Consider the following 14,896-nt stretch of genomic DNA (forward strand, 5'->3'; position numbering starts at 1 on the left):
CTTGTGTTTGTTTTGTTTTGTTTTTAAAACTACCCTATTTTAAATTGCTATCTCTGCTTTACTTCCTAGCATTCCCTCCCCCTTTCACCCTGCAGTACTTCTTGGTTTTTTTTTCCTTTCCATGTACCCTATTTCCTTATTTATTAGGTTTGTTGTTTATTTTTCTCCCCTCACTAAAATGCAAGCTCCATGAAGGCTGTTCACTCTTCTTGTCACTCTTTTTGCCACCACATGTTCAGTTCAGTCTTCTTCCCACTATTAGAGAAGACCCTTGCCCCTTTTCTTAGGAAGACTGGCTTAAAGTCCCATCTATTCATAGCATCGAACTCAAAGTCCAGAGTTTCACAGTGATGCACCGGATTTTTGGGGTTTTTTTTAATCCTCTTTAATTTAATTTAAAAATCTGCAAAACATTTGTAGTTTTCAAAAAAAAAATCAAAACTAAATTTAAAGTTTAATGAGAAGTCTCATTCCTATATTCCTGTTTCCTTTACCCAATTCTTATTCACTTCCTATACATAATCTTTTTTTTTTTTAAGATTTTGGAGACAGTGTCTTGCTCTGTCACCCAGGCGGGGAGTGTGGTGGCACCATCAAGGGGCTCACTGCAGCCTCAAACTCCTGGTCTCAGGTGATCCTCCTACCTCAACCTCCTGAGTAGCTGGTACCACAAGCATGTGCCACCATGCCCAACTAATTTTTCTATTTTTTGTAGAGTCGGGGTTTCACCATGTTGCCCGGGCTGTTCTCAAACTCCTGAGTTCAGGCAATCTGCCCACCTCAGCCTCCCAAAAAGTGCTGGGATTATAGACATGAGCCACCACATCCAGCCTTCTTGTGTTACTTTTCAGCAAAAATAGAAATATTTATCAAAAAATAATGAAGATTTAGTCTTACACTGGCAATAAATATCCCACACTTGCGTACAGGACTCATGTGGCTAAGAACATCATATTAGAATAAATTAAACTATCATTTATTACTTTGGGATATTTAGTCATTGGCATTTTCCACATTTAGGTTATAAAAGAATTCATGTTTTCTTCTATTACTTATATGGTTACATCTTTTTACATCTTATCCATATGGAGTTCATTCTGTTACATGTTGTGAGATGTAGATCCAAAGAGCTATGAAATCCCAACATTTTTAAATACTAAATTATTTAATACTCTTAGTATTTAAAACTAAATTATTTAATACTCTCAATGTGTTTAAAAGGTTAGATAGATATCATTTCTGATATTTCCTTGTTCTATTTTGTATGTAAATGCCCTTAATGTTTTTTTCCAGGAAATCAATGAAAATTCTCTTAAAAGGTTAAGTGTCTACTTAGAAAACCTCCAGAAACCAGGCTTCAAGTCTTTGAAACCAACTCAGCTTACATTTTATGTAAGAGAAACAGACCAGAGTTCCTCTGATGGCCAGGAACCTTTTAGTACTTCCGGTACGTTTTTTATTTCTGGTATGTCCCTTGCAAGCTTCATGTTAAATGTGTTCATTAATTTTGACATTGTCAGAATACCTTTGGATCAAAACTTTGGTGATAAAAAAATAATAGCATTTAATTGATTGTTTTCCTAGAATTAGATTCTATTCCTAGCTGCATATGTTTGAACAAGTGATTTTTTTACATGTTTAAACTTTTTTGTTTCTAAAACTAAAGTGTTCCTATTTGTCCTCTTCCCAGTTCAGTGTTATTTTAAGTGTTAAACATGTCCAAACAATATGTATTTCTAAAAACTACAGCTTGCATTCTCTTATTTAGTCCTCCGAATACTCTGAAGCTGGAAGTATTTACCCAATTGTAACTTAGTGATGTTCAGTGCCTTTCCCAAGACCAGAGAGAAAGAATATAAGTCTTGAACCCAGGTCTTTTAACTCCAACTTTATGCTGCTTCTAAAATCCAATTGATCTTAGTAGACAGCCACCTTTTCACTGCCTTTTGTCACTGCTTTTCCATATTTAAAATTAAGGACAAATATTTAGGTTAAGGTCACTAAAGGCCTATCATTTCTCTAATTATACATGCTTTTGATGATCCTTGAGGAAATAAATATATTTTTAGTATGAACTTAAGACAATTTAAAGAGTCAGTGCTTTCTGTGAGTTAAGGCTAAAACAGGATACACTGTAATTTTTTTTTGAAACAAACTGCTATAAGACTCAGAATTTGATAGGTCTTTGAGATCTAAAATCTGTTTCTAGCTCTGCCAGTGACCTAGCTGTGTGACCTTTAACTTTTGGGTGTTCATTTATTAAAATGAAAGAGCTGGAGAACTGTGTAGAGGCCACTCACATGGAAGATCCCTAATTTACACCTCACCTTCCCATGGCTCTCAGGACTTCAAATGGAAGGAGGAAGAGCTTGATCTGAAGAATGCTGAAGTATGTTGAAGACAACGCCTCACCCAGTCTCTCCAGGGACTAGTATTTGATAGTATACGATCTCTTACCTTTTATTTTCTCATAATTGAATATGGGAGATCAGGAGTCACAAATTCCTTTTCTTGGCAGTTTCTCCATTTACCTCTGATGTAGAGTTTTATTAAAAATAGCCCTATTCTTCAATATTTAAAGACAGAAAGTCAACTCATAGCCCATTTGTGAAGGAACAGCTATACTGAAGAATGCTGTAAATAATGAATAATAAGCATGTTGATCACTCTAAGTGACACAATTCTATTTGAAAGTTTAAATACATTGTGAATGTGCTGTTCTTAGCCATGAGAGTCTCAAGCAACTGAGATATATTGTTACTAGTGTAAAATCAAATACTCATAAATATTTTTAATAGATATATGCTCCTGTTAGGGTCAAGATTAGGCTAGGAATTAAATAACGTCTTACTTAATATATAGTGGTCTACTTAGGTTTCATGATTTCTCCAGGAGGACAGATGGAATTTTTAGAGGCAGATTATATCCTTTATAGTTGTTAAAATAAAAATATTATCATCAATCTGTTTTTATTTGTATGTGGTTGAGAGAGTCAAGCTCATTCCTACAGCTACAACTACTTCTTCTGCTACCACCATCAGCTGGATTTGTCTTAAATATTGAATATACATGGAGTTAAAGAGTAAATTGAATTTAAAAGCTTAGTGGAAATCTTAGAAAGTTTCACACAGCAAATTAGGGACAGAGCTGGTACTAGAACTAATGTCTCCTTATTCCTAGTCCAGTGTTTTGATTTGTATACGACATTATCTATTAATTCTTCTTTTAAAATATTGTAATTAATCATTTTTCCTTTTGCCTTTATAACAAAGATTGGCCCTCTGACAAAGATTTAAAACATTTTTACTTCTGTAACATGTTTACCTGATTATGAAATTAAAATCAAGTAGGTTTTTAAAAAATTTTTATTTCTAGAACACTAGAAATCATTAATCAGCTTTGGATAATTAAGATGGTAATAAGGTAAAATGTTTACTAGTGATTTTCATTACTGAAATTTTATGAGCCTTTAGCATTATTAATACATTGAAATCCTTAAAGGCTGAAATTATTTCTTCAGCTCCATATCTTTTTGGTGGTTCGTGAGGAAGTAAATGTTGTTATTAGAATAAATTTTAAAACAAGTTAGAGATTTACTAAGAGCTTTCTGTGGATTAATGCGAAGACAAATAGCTGTAGCCAGCTCTGGCTGAGTAAAAACAGAATCCTTTACTTTCAGTTAATGGTTAACTTTGAATGATTTCTTAAACAAAAATAGCTTAAAGCTGGGCATGGTGACACAAGCCTGTACTCTCAGCTACACAGAACACTGAAGTGGGAGAATCACTTGAACCCAGGAGTTTGAGGCTAGCCTGGACAACTGGACAAGACAGCAAGACTGTTTTTTTTGGTTTTTGTTTTTTTTTTTTTTTTTTTTTTGAGACGGAGTCTTGCTCTGTCGCCAGGCTGGAGTCCAGTGTAGCAATCTTGGCTCACTGCAACCTCTGCCTCCCGGGTTCAAACAATTCTTCTGCCTCAGCCTCCTGAGTAGCTGGGACTACAGGCACGCGGCACCACGCCCAGCTAATTTTTGTATTTTTAGTAGAGACAGGGTTTCACCATATTGGCTAGGATGGTCTTGATCTCTTAATCTCGTGATCCGCCCACCTCGGCCTCCCAAAGTGCTAGTGTTACAGGCATGAGCCACCGCACCTGGCCGAGACTGTCATTAAAAAAAAAAAAAAAAAAGTAAAAGGTACAGAAAAAATTAAACTAGAAATGGGAGAAAAGATATAGCATATATGACAAAAAGATGATGCTATACATAAAGAGTTTTTACAAATTAAAAATGAACCAGAGTAGCTCCATTCCAAAAATGGACAAAGACAATGAATAGACAGTTCAAGAAATAACACATATAAATGTCAGTTAAGTATATAAAAATCTTTAGGCCATGCATGGTGGCTCACACCTATAATCCCAGCACTCTGAGAGGCTGAGGCAGGCAAATTGCTTGAGTCCAGGAGTTCCAGACTAGCCTGGGCAACATAGTGAAACCCTGTCTCTACTAAAAATACAAGAAATTAACCAGGTGTGGTGGCACATGCCTGTAGTCCTAGCTACTCGAGAGCCTAAGGTAGGAGAATCACCTGAGCCCAGGGGGCAGAGGTTACAGTGAGGCAAGATGGTAGGCACCACTGCACTCCAGCGTGGGTGACAGAGTGGGACCTTGTCTCAAAAAAAAAAAAAAATCTTTAGCCTCAGTATTCGAACGCAAACTGAAATAATTAAGCAGTATATTTTGCCCATTATTTTTTTTCTTTTTTTGCTGGTAATACCCATGAATGGTAAAAATACATTTTCCCACATTATTGATGGGTATATAAATTAGTGCAAACTCTACAAACTCTGCAACTTGGCATTCTCTCCCCAAAGCCACAAAATTCTTCTCGGAATGTATCCTGAGGAACCAGTAAAGGATATTTGCAGTGTGGTACAGGCTGTCCTTACTATATAGTAACTCTTACGTTGGATTAAATAATGAAGCTGATAAATTGAGATAGAAACAGATTTACTCCTTGATTGTGCACTTCTGAGGATGAGCTATTTTTTCTTAACCTCCAATGCAGCAGTTTGGGTTTTCCTTTCCTCCTTCACTGACTAGAATAATTCCCTTGCCAGTAGTTCTAAGTTTCCCCAAATTATTGAACTAAAAAAAAGTATTTCTTAGTTGGCATGTTCTGGATCTCATAAGTTGGTGTGGCAAGCAGAACGTGTATCTGTGAGAATGATTTGAATTGTGGTGTCTGTCATCACAAAAGTTGCAAATACTTTTTTTTTTTCTGAGGCAGAGTCTTGCTCTGTTGCCAGGCTTAAGCGCAGTGGCACAGTCTTCGCTCACTGCAATCTCCACCTCCTGGGTTCAAGCAATTCTCCTGCCTCAGCCGCCTGAGTAGCTGGAATTACAGGAGTACACCACCACACCCAGCTAATTTTTGTATTTTTAGTAAAGACACGGTTTCACCATGTTGGCCAGGCTGGTCTCAAACTCCTGGCCTCAAGTGCTCCACCTGTCTCAGCCTCCCAAAGTGGTGGGATTACAGGCATGAACCACTGCCCTGGCCTCATATGTGGTACACACATACAAGCACATAGATGGAAAAGGTCAAAGAACAGTGCTGCCCAAGAGAACTTTCTGTAATGAGGGAAATGTTCCATATCTGCATCATCTAATATGGCAGGCCCTAGCCCTTTGTGCTTATTGAGCACTTGAAATGTGGCCAATGTGGCCAAAGAACTTAATTTTAAATTTTTATTTCATTTCCATCAATTTAATTTTAAATTGCCACTGTCCTAGTAGCTACCATCTTGGATAGAGCAGGTCTGGAAGAATATGTACCTATTAATAGTGATTACCTCAAGTAAAGATGGTAAAGTTGTATGCCTGCTAACAGGAGACTTTTGCTTTTAATTTTCAAAACTAATTAAAAATTTTTTTTAAAAGCAAAGAGTCAGCATGTTGTATGGAGAAAATTTTTGGCTTGGTATCAACTCAGATTTAAGCCCTGGCTTCATTCTTAATCTATGTTCCTTCACATTTGACAGGAGAAATGATAATGGCATAGTTGGTGGTAGTGTTGGTTGAAAAGATATGTAAATTAAGCTGGAACCATGCCTAACACCCAGAAAAGAAAAAAAAACAAAACCAGTGGATTTTTTATTGATGACTTAACAATTTAGATTACTTACCTTAGTCCAATGATTACCCAACATCAAAATCAGTGACTTTTTTTTTTTTTTTTTGAAACAGTCTTGCTCTGTCACCCAGGCTAGAGTTCAGTGGCACAATCTCGGCTCACTGCAACTCCCGCCTCCCGGGTTCAAGCAATTCTCTTGCCTCAGCCTCCCAAGTACCTGGGATTACAGGCGCCCACCACTGCACCCAGCTGATTTTTGTATTTTTAGTAGAGATGGGGTTTCACCATCTTGGTCAGGCTGGTCTCGAGCTCCTGACTTCATAATCCACCCACCTCGGCCTCCCAAAGTACTGGGATTACAGGAGTAACTTTTAAACAACTAGAGAATTTTAAATCATTCCTGAAAATACTGGGTTACTACCTAGTCAAGTGAGCAAGTATGAGGACCATCTCCTTCAATCATAGAGAAAATTCAAGATGGGTTTCTGTGACCACTGAGACTAGATTATATGGCCCCTCTTACCTGAACCGCTGTCACAGTGTATACCTGTATTCTCCTGTCTCCACTAGAAACTATCTTTGGTGTACACCTGCTTATAGGAGAGCTTTTCTCTCTCTTAAGAGACCAGATTTATCGACAGAATTGAGAATATTCTGAATCCCCTTGTTGGGCTGGGATGGGTTTGGTCACTGGAACCAAACTAGAAAATGGAGCTGATGATTGAAGGAGTTCACGAAGGTAAAACATTGTGTGGTATAGTTTTAGAGAAGGGAAGTCATTTTTCTATTTACAGGTGATTTGCTAATAGGACAAATTTAAATCAGTAATAGAATGTTTTCAAAGATTTTGATTTTATACATGTTGAAATAAAGCAAATAATCATCTGTATTAATTGTTTGGGGGAATTATATTCTCTAGGATTTCGAGCAGTCAAATTTACTTTGCACACCAGAGATCTGCTAAGCACAGTATTATATATTCTCAACTCCTGCAGTTTATCTATTGAACATATCCAAAGCTTGAATACTAATGTGCATACCCAGCCTCTCAAAGAAGCTAAAAGGATGCCTGACAGGCCCATCAAATGGGACAAGTCTTATTACTCCTTTACTGGATTCAAGGACCCTGATGAAGACCTTGAACAAGTCTCGAGAATGGAAACAACTCTCACGTATGTAAAAGTTTTTATTTAACTAGACTGTATTTGTAGTTTGTGTTTATGACACTGATGTATTGGAATGGCAAAAACTTTTTTTATAAATAAAAAGTGTAGTTCACATTTAAAATTAAAGCCTAGTCTTCCAGGAAAAGTAATGCTATCAATCTAGTTAATCCAGTAATCATTATGAAAAATATATTTCATGTTTCTTACTTAAAGTTGCCAAAATACTTCTAGCTGTATTTAAAGTTGTGGTCTTTTGATACCAAACACATGCAGGAGATTGTTTTGTTTAAGTTTTAAAAATTCTATCCAAGTTACCCCCGGTACATGGAGAAAGGCTATACCTAAGACTATACAAATATTTTTTACTCTTCTTCATGTGTTAGGCATTTCTAATGGATAGTTCAGTAGTGATGTACTTCAGTGTAATAATCCATACATGAGAAAAATACATGGTGACAGAATTATTCAATATCATCTAGAATAGCTGCTTTAAAGAGTTACTTTTTAAATTATAAAAACCATATATAAAATGTTTTCTATTATTTGGCATGCCTTATTTGTAAAGTTACCTTATGTTTTTTAAGTCATTTTTGGATTTCATAAAGACCCATCACATTCTCTTCCTATGATTGTATCTAAAAAGTCCAGGGGCTTATCAGAGGATTCTCTCATTATGGCATAGTAAATGATCCTTCATTATCCACTGGCATAATATCTGCTTTGTGGATTATCTGTACTAAGGGATTCCTCCTTGTTACCTAGCTAGATTCCAAATAAGGCTGAAGAGGTAGGAAGGTAGCAGAGTCTAGTACAGAAAAGGACAGAAGTATGTGTCTGAAGATGTATATGTATGTACCTACGTGTGATAGTCTATGATATTTATCTATATGCATAACTGATGGATAAATCACTTCCCTAAATATGATGACTTTAATTGTTCAGATTCTCTTCTGAGATGGAAATGTGCATTTGGGAATAATAATTTAATGATGGACCAGAAGTAATGACACAGTAAGAAGTCGGGTAAAAAATGAAGAAGAGCCCGGCACGGTGGCTTAATGCTGATAATCCCAGCATTTGGGGAGGCCGAGGTGGGAGGATTTCCTGAGGTCAGGAGTTCGAGACCAGCCTGAGCAACATAGCAAGACCCCATCTCTACAAAAAATACAAAAATTTAGCCGGGCATGGTGGTATACATTTGTAGTTCTAGCTAATTGGAAGGCTGAGGCAGGAAGATCCCTTGAGTGCAGGAGTTTGAGGCTGCAGTGAACTATGATCGTGTGACTGCACTCCAGCCTGGGTGACAAAGTGAGACCCTGTCTCCAAAAAATAATAAATAAATAAAAAGTAGAGTCATGGTGGCATAGAGGTTGCTGAATTGAAAATTTTGGTATAGAAAAACGAGATAATTTAAGGTTAATTGCACACAGAGGCTATGGTGGGAGTTGAAGTAGATTTCTCTGAGCACAAACTGGAAGAGAGGTTCTCAGCCTTGCCTTCAAGTTTTATGTGGGATACACAGCACATACAACTTCTGCTTACACCCACAGGAGGATATTGCTGTACTTATCTTGTGCTGTGTCTAGATGAACAAAAAGTTGGGAATTACTGGCCTATGGGTATAGAAAACAGTGAGATAGAGTAAGTCAAGCCAAAACAGCAAAAATAACAGTTGTTGGACTTTACTCAAGTTAAAAGGGCTTAAGAATAATGTATTAAAGGGTTTCAGAGAAGCACATGGTCTGTGGTTCAGTTGAGTATTTTGTAGAACACAGTTTCTATCTGGAGTTGGATGTGCAGCCATCATGAAAAGAGTGCCCCAAGGACCTAGAACTGGACTTAGACCCCTGGCAAAGTAATGAAAACACATTGAAACTATAGAAAGCCAACTCAACGAGATAAGTGGTATTCAACGGGTTCCTTATCTAAGCTCAGTATTTATAATTTTTTTATTTGTATGTCATTCATCCAATAAAATTCCTTAGTTTTTAGTAAAGGAGACTTTCTTATATTACATTATACTATATGAGTTCTTAAGGGTAGGGAATATGTCTTGATAATCTCTGTGTCTACTAATCTACTTCATAGATTCATAGAATCCATCCAGTATTTTAATTAAACTGAACTAAAGAATTGTTGAATAACTAAATGTGATGTGCTAAAGGCTCAGTATAAAGAACTCAGGCTTTAATATGGGAATGCAAAGTAACATAATACATAGTGTAGCAATAGAAGTCACTTAGCAATGAATGTAGAGGGCCATTTTTTCTTAAAGTGCCTCTGTTAATTTTATTAATGTTAAATAAAAATATCTGCTATTTTTAGTGACAGATACATTGTCTTAAGGAAAATTTCTATGTGTAGATAAGTTATGTTGCTGTGAATTCTTGATTTCCTGGAAAGTCAGCTTTGTTTTAAATTCAAGCTCTCATTTTGACAGTTACGAGGACAAGCTCAAAAAACAAGTCACTCTGACTTATTGTCTACCCTTTAAGAGGATAGCAAAAAAAAATAGACCACTATTTGGGAGGCCAAGGCAGGCGGATCATGAGGTCAGGAGATCGAGACCATCCTGGCTAACATGGTGAAACCCCGTCTCTACTAAAAATACAAAAAATTAGCCGGGCGTGGTGGCAGGTGCCTGTAGTCCCAGCTACTGAAGAGGCTGAAGCAGGAGAATCGCTTGAACCAGGGAGGTGGAGGTTGCAAGTGAGCCGAGATCGCGCCACGGCACTCCAGCCTGGGCGACAGAGTAAGACTCTGTCTCAAAAAAAAAAATAGACCACTGTTTTAGAAGTTGAAGTCAGTGGAAATTTAGCTTTCTAAATCACTGATTATTATTATCCATCTTGTTGTCAATAGCTATTTTGTCTTTACAGAAGTTAAAGTAAACCCATTATTAAGCAGTTACAGCCTTTCTTTTTTTAGCTTCATAAAGTGAAATGTATAGTGACATAGCATTACAGTAGATAGGGTTTTTTTTTCTTAGTTTTTAATACTTATATTGAAGGGCCTTAGATTGTATTTCTTTTTTCTTTCTTTCTTTTTTTTTTTTTTTTTTTTTTTGAGGCTGGGTCTTACTCTTTCAGGCTGGAGTGCAGTGGTGTGATCACAGCTCACTGCAGCCTCAAACTCCTGGGCTTAAGTGATGCTTCTGCCTCGGCCTTTGGAGTAGCTGGGACTACAGGCCTGTGCCACCATACCTGGCTAATTTCTTTTTTTAAGATAGTCTCACTCTGTTGCCCAGGCTGGAGTGCAAGGGCACTATCTCAGCTCACTGCAACCTCCGCCTCCCGGGTTAAGCATTCTCCTGCCTCAGCCTCCCGAGTAGCTGGGATTACAGGCACACACCACCACACCCCTGGCTAATTTTTGTATTTTTAGTAGAGATGGGGTTTCACCATGTTGGCTAGGCTGGTCTCGAACTCTTGACCTCAGGTGATCCGCCCGCCTCGGCCTCCCAAAATGTTGAGATTACAGGCATGAGCCACTGTGCCTGGCCCATACCTGGCTAATTTTTTAATTTTTAGTAGAGACAAGGTCTTACTATGTTGCCCAGGCTGGTCTCAAACTCCTGAGCTCAAGTGATCCTCCTGCCTCAGCTTCCCAAAGTGCTGGGATTACAGACATGAGCCACCATGCCCAGGTAGATTATATCTTTTTTTTTTTTCTTTTTTTTGAGATGGAGTTTCGCTCTTGTTGCCCAGGCTGGAGTGCAATGGTGCGACCTCTGCTCACCGCAACCTCCGCCTCCCAGATTCAAGCAATTCTCCTGCCTCAGCCTCCCGAGTAGCTGGGATTCCAGGCATGCGCCACTATGCCCAGCTAATTTTGTATTTTTAGTAGAGACAGAGTTTCTCCATGTTGATCAGGCTGGTCTCGAACTCCTGACCTCAGGTGATCTGCCCACCTCAGCCTCCCAAAGTGCTGGGATTACAGGCATGAGTCACCACGCCTAGATTATATTTCTTAAGCATTGACATCTTATTGATTTACCTGAACCAGATCATCACCTCATGGAGTTTGAGTTTAGCTTAAGAGTGTGTAAATTTAGAGAGCAAAAAATCCAGGCTGGGTAGGAGAGAGAGGACAGCACTACACAGAACCAAGACAAGATAAGGAATACTGCTCATTGGGCCATTAGAGCCAAATGCAGTGTAGGCTAAATCCCTTCACCAGCATGTCTTACAGTGCAGATGTAGCATTATAATACCTGTACTCATCTGAAAGGTTTCATATCTCTTATCTCCCTTTTGTAACCTGGTTTCCCAATTCTAGCATGTTCACATAGGCCCAGAGCCCCCTTGACCTTTACCCAAGCTTGGGCATTGCCCAGTTTGAAGGAACCTCTGCTGAGGGTTTGTTCAACGTTTTAATATATGGTAGTTTTTCCTAGTAAGGGTTCCAGGAGCTTATATCATAAAAGCCAGAATGCTATCTCTATCAATTTCTCATTTCAATTACAGTTGACCCTTGAAGAATGTGTGTTTGAACTGTGCAGATCCACTCTTACATGGATTTTTTTTTCAACCAAAAGCAGATTGAACATACCATATTTTCTCCCCCAAAACTATTGAAATAATAATAGAAAGAGAGAGAGAGAAAGAGAGAAAGAAAGAAAAGAGGGAAGGAGGAAAGGGAGGAAGGGAGGAAGGGAGGTAGGAAGGGAGGAAGTACAGTATTAGCAAGATGTGAAACCTATGTATAGGGAAGGCCGACTGTTGGTATATGCAAGTTTGGCGGGGCCAACTATAGGACCTGAGTATGCACAGATTTTGGTACCTGTAGGTGGGCTTGGAACTAATGCCTCATGTATAGCAAGAGATAACTGTACTGATTTTTTTATATCTGTAATTATTTTACAAATAATTGTAAAACTGTTGAACCATTTCAGAGCTTTCAAATCATGTGAATCAAGTGACTGCCTAGTAGGGAGATTCAGGGTGCCTATAAGTCTACTAAAGCCTCTTAGCCACCATGGTCATTTTGGCCATATGCAGTTTAAATTTTTATTCATGTATTGTTTAATTCATCTTCGTTACATATATAGATTATAGAGAGGAATCATAAGAAACACATGCTGAATTATATAGTTCAGAAGGAGCAGAAAAATGACAATTCTGCACATTTATATCCATCTGATCTCCTGATTTACAAATTACATTCATTGAATCAAAAATTTATTTTATTTTATTTTATTTTTTTTGAGACGGAGTCTCGTGCAGTTGCCCAGGCTGGAGTGCAGTGGTGCGATCTGAGCTCACTGCAAGCTCTGCCTCCCGCGTTCACGCCATTCTCCTGCCTCAGCCTCCAGAGTAGCTGGGGCTACAGGTGCATGCCACCGCGCCCAGCTAATTTTTTTGTATTTTTAGTGGAGATAGGGTTTCACCGTGTTAGTAAGGATGGTCTCAATCTCCTGACCTTGTGATCCACCCACCTCGGCCTCCCAAAGTGCTGGGATTACAGGCGTGAGCCACTGTGCCTGGCCCAAAATTTTCTTTTTAATTAAATCTTGAAAGCAAGTTAAGATGGTTTTAATGTTTCTGAGCACTATGTTAAATGAGAAAATATAATGACAGTATTATTTAGTATAGACTTTAGCTTTCAAAATAATTTTATCTGTTTTTGGTTTTGCTAAGAAGTGTAGGGTAAAATTGTGTCTTAGCATTTTTAAATTAAAATAAGAAATAAAAATAAATCAGTTGAGTTTTTTATTTTTATTGTTTAATATTTTTTGAGACAGGGTCTTGTTTGGTTGCTGAGGCTGGAGGAGTTTTTTAAAAACACAAAGTGGGAGATTTATCAGGTCATAAAAACTCTATTTAACCCACTTTTATACTATATCCATTGATTACATTTTAATGTATATTTTAGGGCATGGTTTGTAATTTTGAATTTCTCAGCAAATTGTGTTTTATCTTACTTCAACATTCCTTTGTTATATACCATATAAAAATGATAAAATGAAAGTTTTAGGCCAGGTGTGGTGGCTCACGCCTATAATCTCAGCACTTTGGGAAGCTGAGGTGGGCAGATCACTTGAGGTCAAGAGTTCAAGACCAGCCTGGCCAACATAGTGAAACCCCATCTCTACAAAAAAAAAAAAATACAAAAATTAGCCAGGCGTGATGGCGCACGCCTGTAGTCCCAGCTACTTGGGTAACTGAGGCAGGAGAACTGCTTGAACCCAGCAGGCAAAGATTACAGTGAACCAAGATCGTGCCAGTGCACTCTAGCCTGTGTGACAGAGTGAGACTCTGTCTGAAAAGAAAAGAAAAATTCAATACCTAAGTAGTTTTTGAAAATTATATAAAATTATAAAAGGAATGTTCCAGTCTAAAAAAAATTAGGAAATGCTGTTCTGTGTTGTCAGTTTTTATATTTCTTTTTTTTTTTTTTTTTTTTTTTTTTTTTTTTTTTGAGACGGAGTCTCACTCTGTCGCCCGGGCTGGAGTATATTTTGGGTATATTCTTTGATTATCAAATTATATTAAAACAAAAATGTACTTTAATTATATAGCTTGTGTTTGAGAGGAGCTAACCAGATCCATTTTATATAAACAAAACAATTCCATATGAAATGTCTATCCCACTGAACAAACATGTCATTGAACTATAAAAAGACCATTGAAATACTATTCTTACAGCTGCTAAGATACCAGTGAATGTCAGAGTTCCATTTTCTCTATTTGACCTTAGCTCGAATATATTTACATTTCACTTTGAATGTCTACACTTTGAATCAATTTTTGTGTTCATGAAATACCACATTGGACACCTACAACATTGGAACTATTCTATAGAATGTTTGGGATTTGATAGTCATGATTTAACTCATATCATGCATTTATTTACTCTTCCCCTTGTTTATAGGCTAAGTCACTGTTTTTAAAATTGCAAGTGATAATGCACAATTTAGTGACTCAGGACCAGGAAAGTTGTTTTGCTTTGCTTTCTTTTTTTTTTTTTAATTTTAACTATATATTATGAATGCATTTCTAGTAGTAAGTTTATTTCTCAAAATACTTGGTTTAGTTACATACACATAAATACAAGTGTGTGTGTATATGCTGGTTCACTATGTGAAATATTTCTCACCATGTGTTGCCATCAGAGAAGTATAAAAAGCTTTTGATGTCAGAAGAAGTGGCTCCTGACTATAATCCCAGCACTTTGGGAGGCCAAGGTGGAGGAACTGCTTGAAGCCCGGAGTTTAAGACCAGCTTGGGCAATATAGTAAGACCTTGTCTCTAGAAAAATAAAAATTAAAAAATTAGCCAGGTGTGACGACATGTGCCTGTACTCCCAGCTACTCAGGAGGCTGTGGCAGGAGGATCACCTGAGCCCAGGAGGTCAAGGCTGAAGTGATCCATGATCACACCACTGCACCCCAGCCTGGGTGACAGAGTGAGACCCTGTCTCTCCAAAAAAATTAAAAATAAAATTTAAAAACTATTGCTCTATGAACTTCAGGCAGTGAAAATAAAATAAAGGCTGTTATTGGCCTAAACTCCTTTGTTTTATACAGTTTGAGGCCTAGGAGTATAAAATTTATGCAATTTTAACTTTATTGTAATTTGGATCATGGCTCTC

At 37.6% G+C, this 14,896-nt stretch overlaps 1 protein-coding gene across 4 annotated transcripts in view; it reads left to right on the forward strand.

The window, feature by feature from the left end:
* TCAIM (T cell activation inhibitor, mitochondrial) overlaps positions 1 to 14,896 on the forward strand; it is a 70,838-nt gene that overhangs the window by 21,496 nt on the left and 34,446 nt on the right. For 3 of the 4 annotated variants that reach the window (XM_015131204.3, XM_015131203.3, XM_015131205.3), the window contains exons 4-5: positions 1,294 to 1,447; positions 7,057 to 7,309. In XM_015131204.3, coding sequence (XP_014986690.2) covers positions 1,294 to 1,447; positions 7,057 to 7,309 — 407 coding nt within the window. Of the gene's footprint in view, positions 1 to 1,293; positions 1,448 to 2,344; positions 2,390 to 7,056; positions 7,310 to 14,896 lie in introns of all 4 variants that reach the window. The other variant, XM_077992275.1, reaches the window with a different exon arrangement.

Source organism: Macaca mulatta, chromosome 2 (genome assembly GCF_049350105.2).
Source record: "Macaca mulatta isolate MMU2019108-1 chromosome 2, T2T-MMU8v2.0, whole genome shotgun sequence".
Classification (NCBI taxonomy): domain Eukaryota; kingdom Metazoa; phylum Chordata; class Mammalia; order Primates; family Cercopithecidae; genus Macaca; species Macaca mulatta.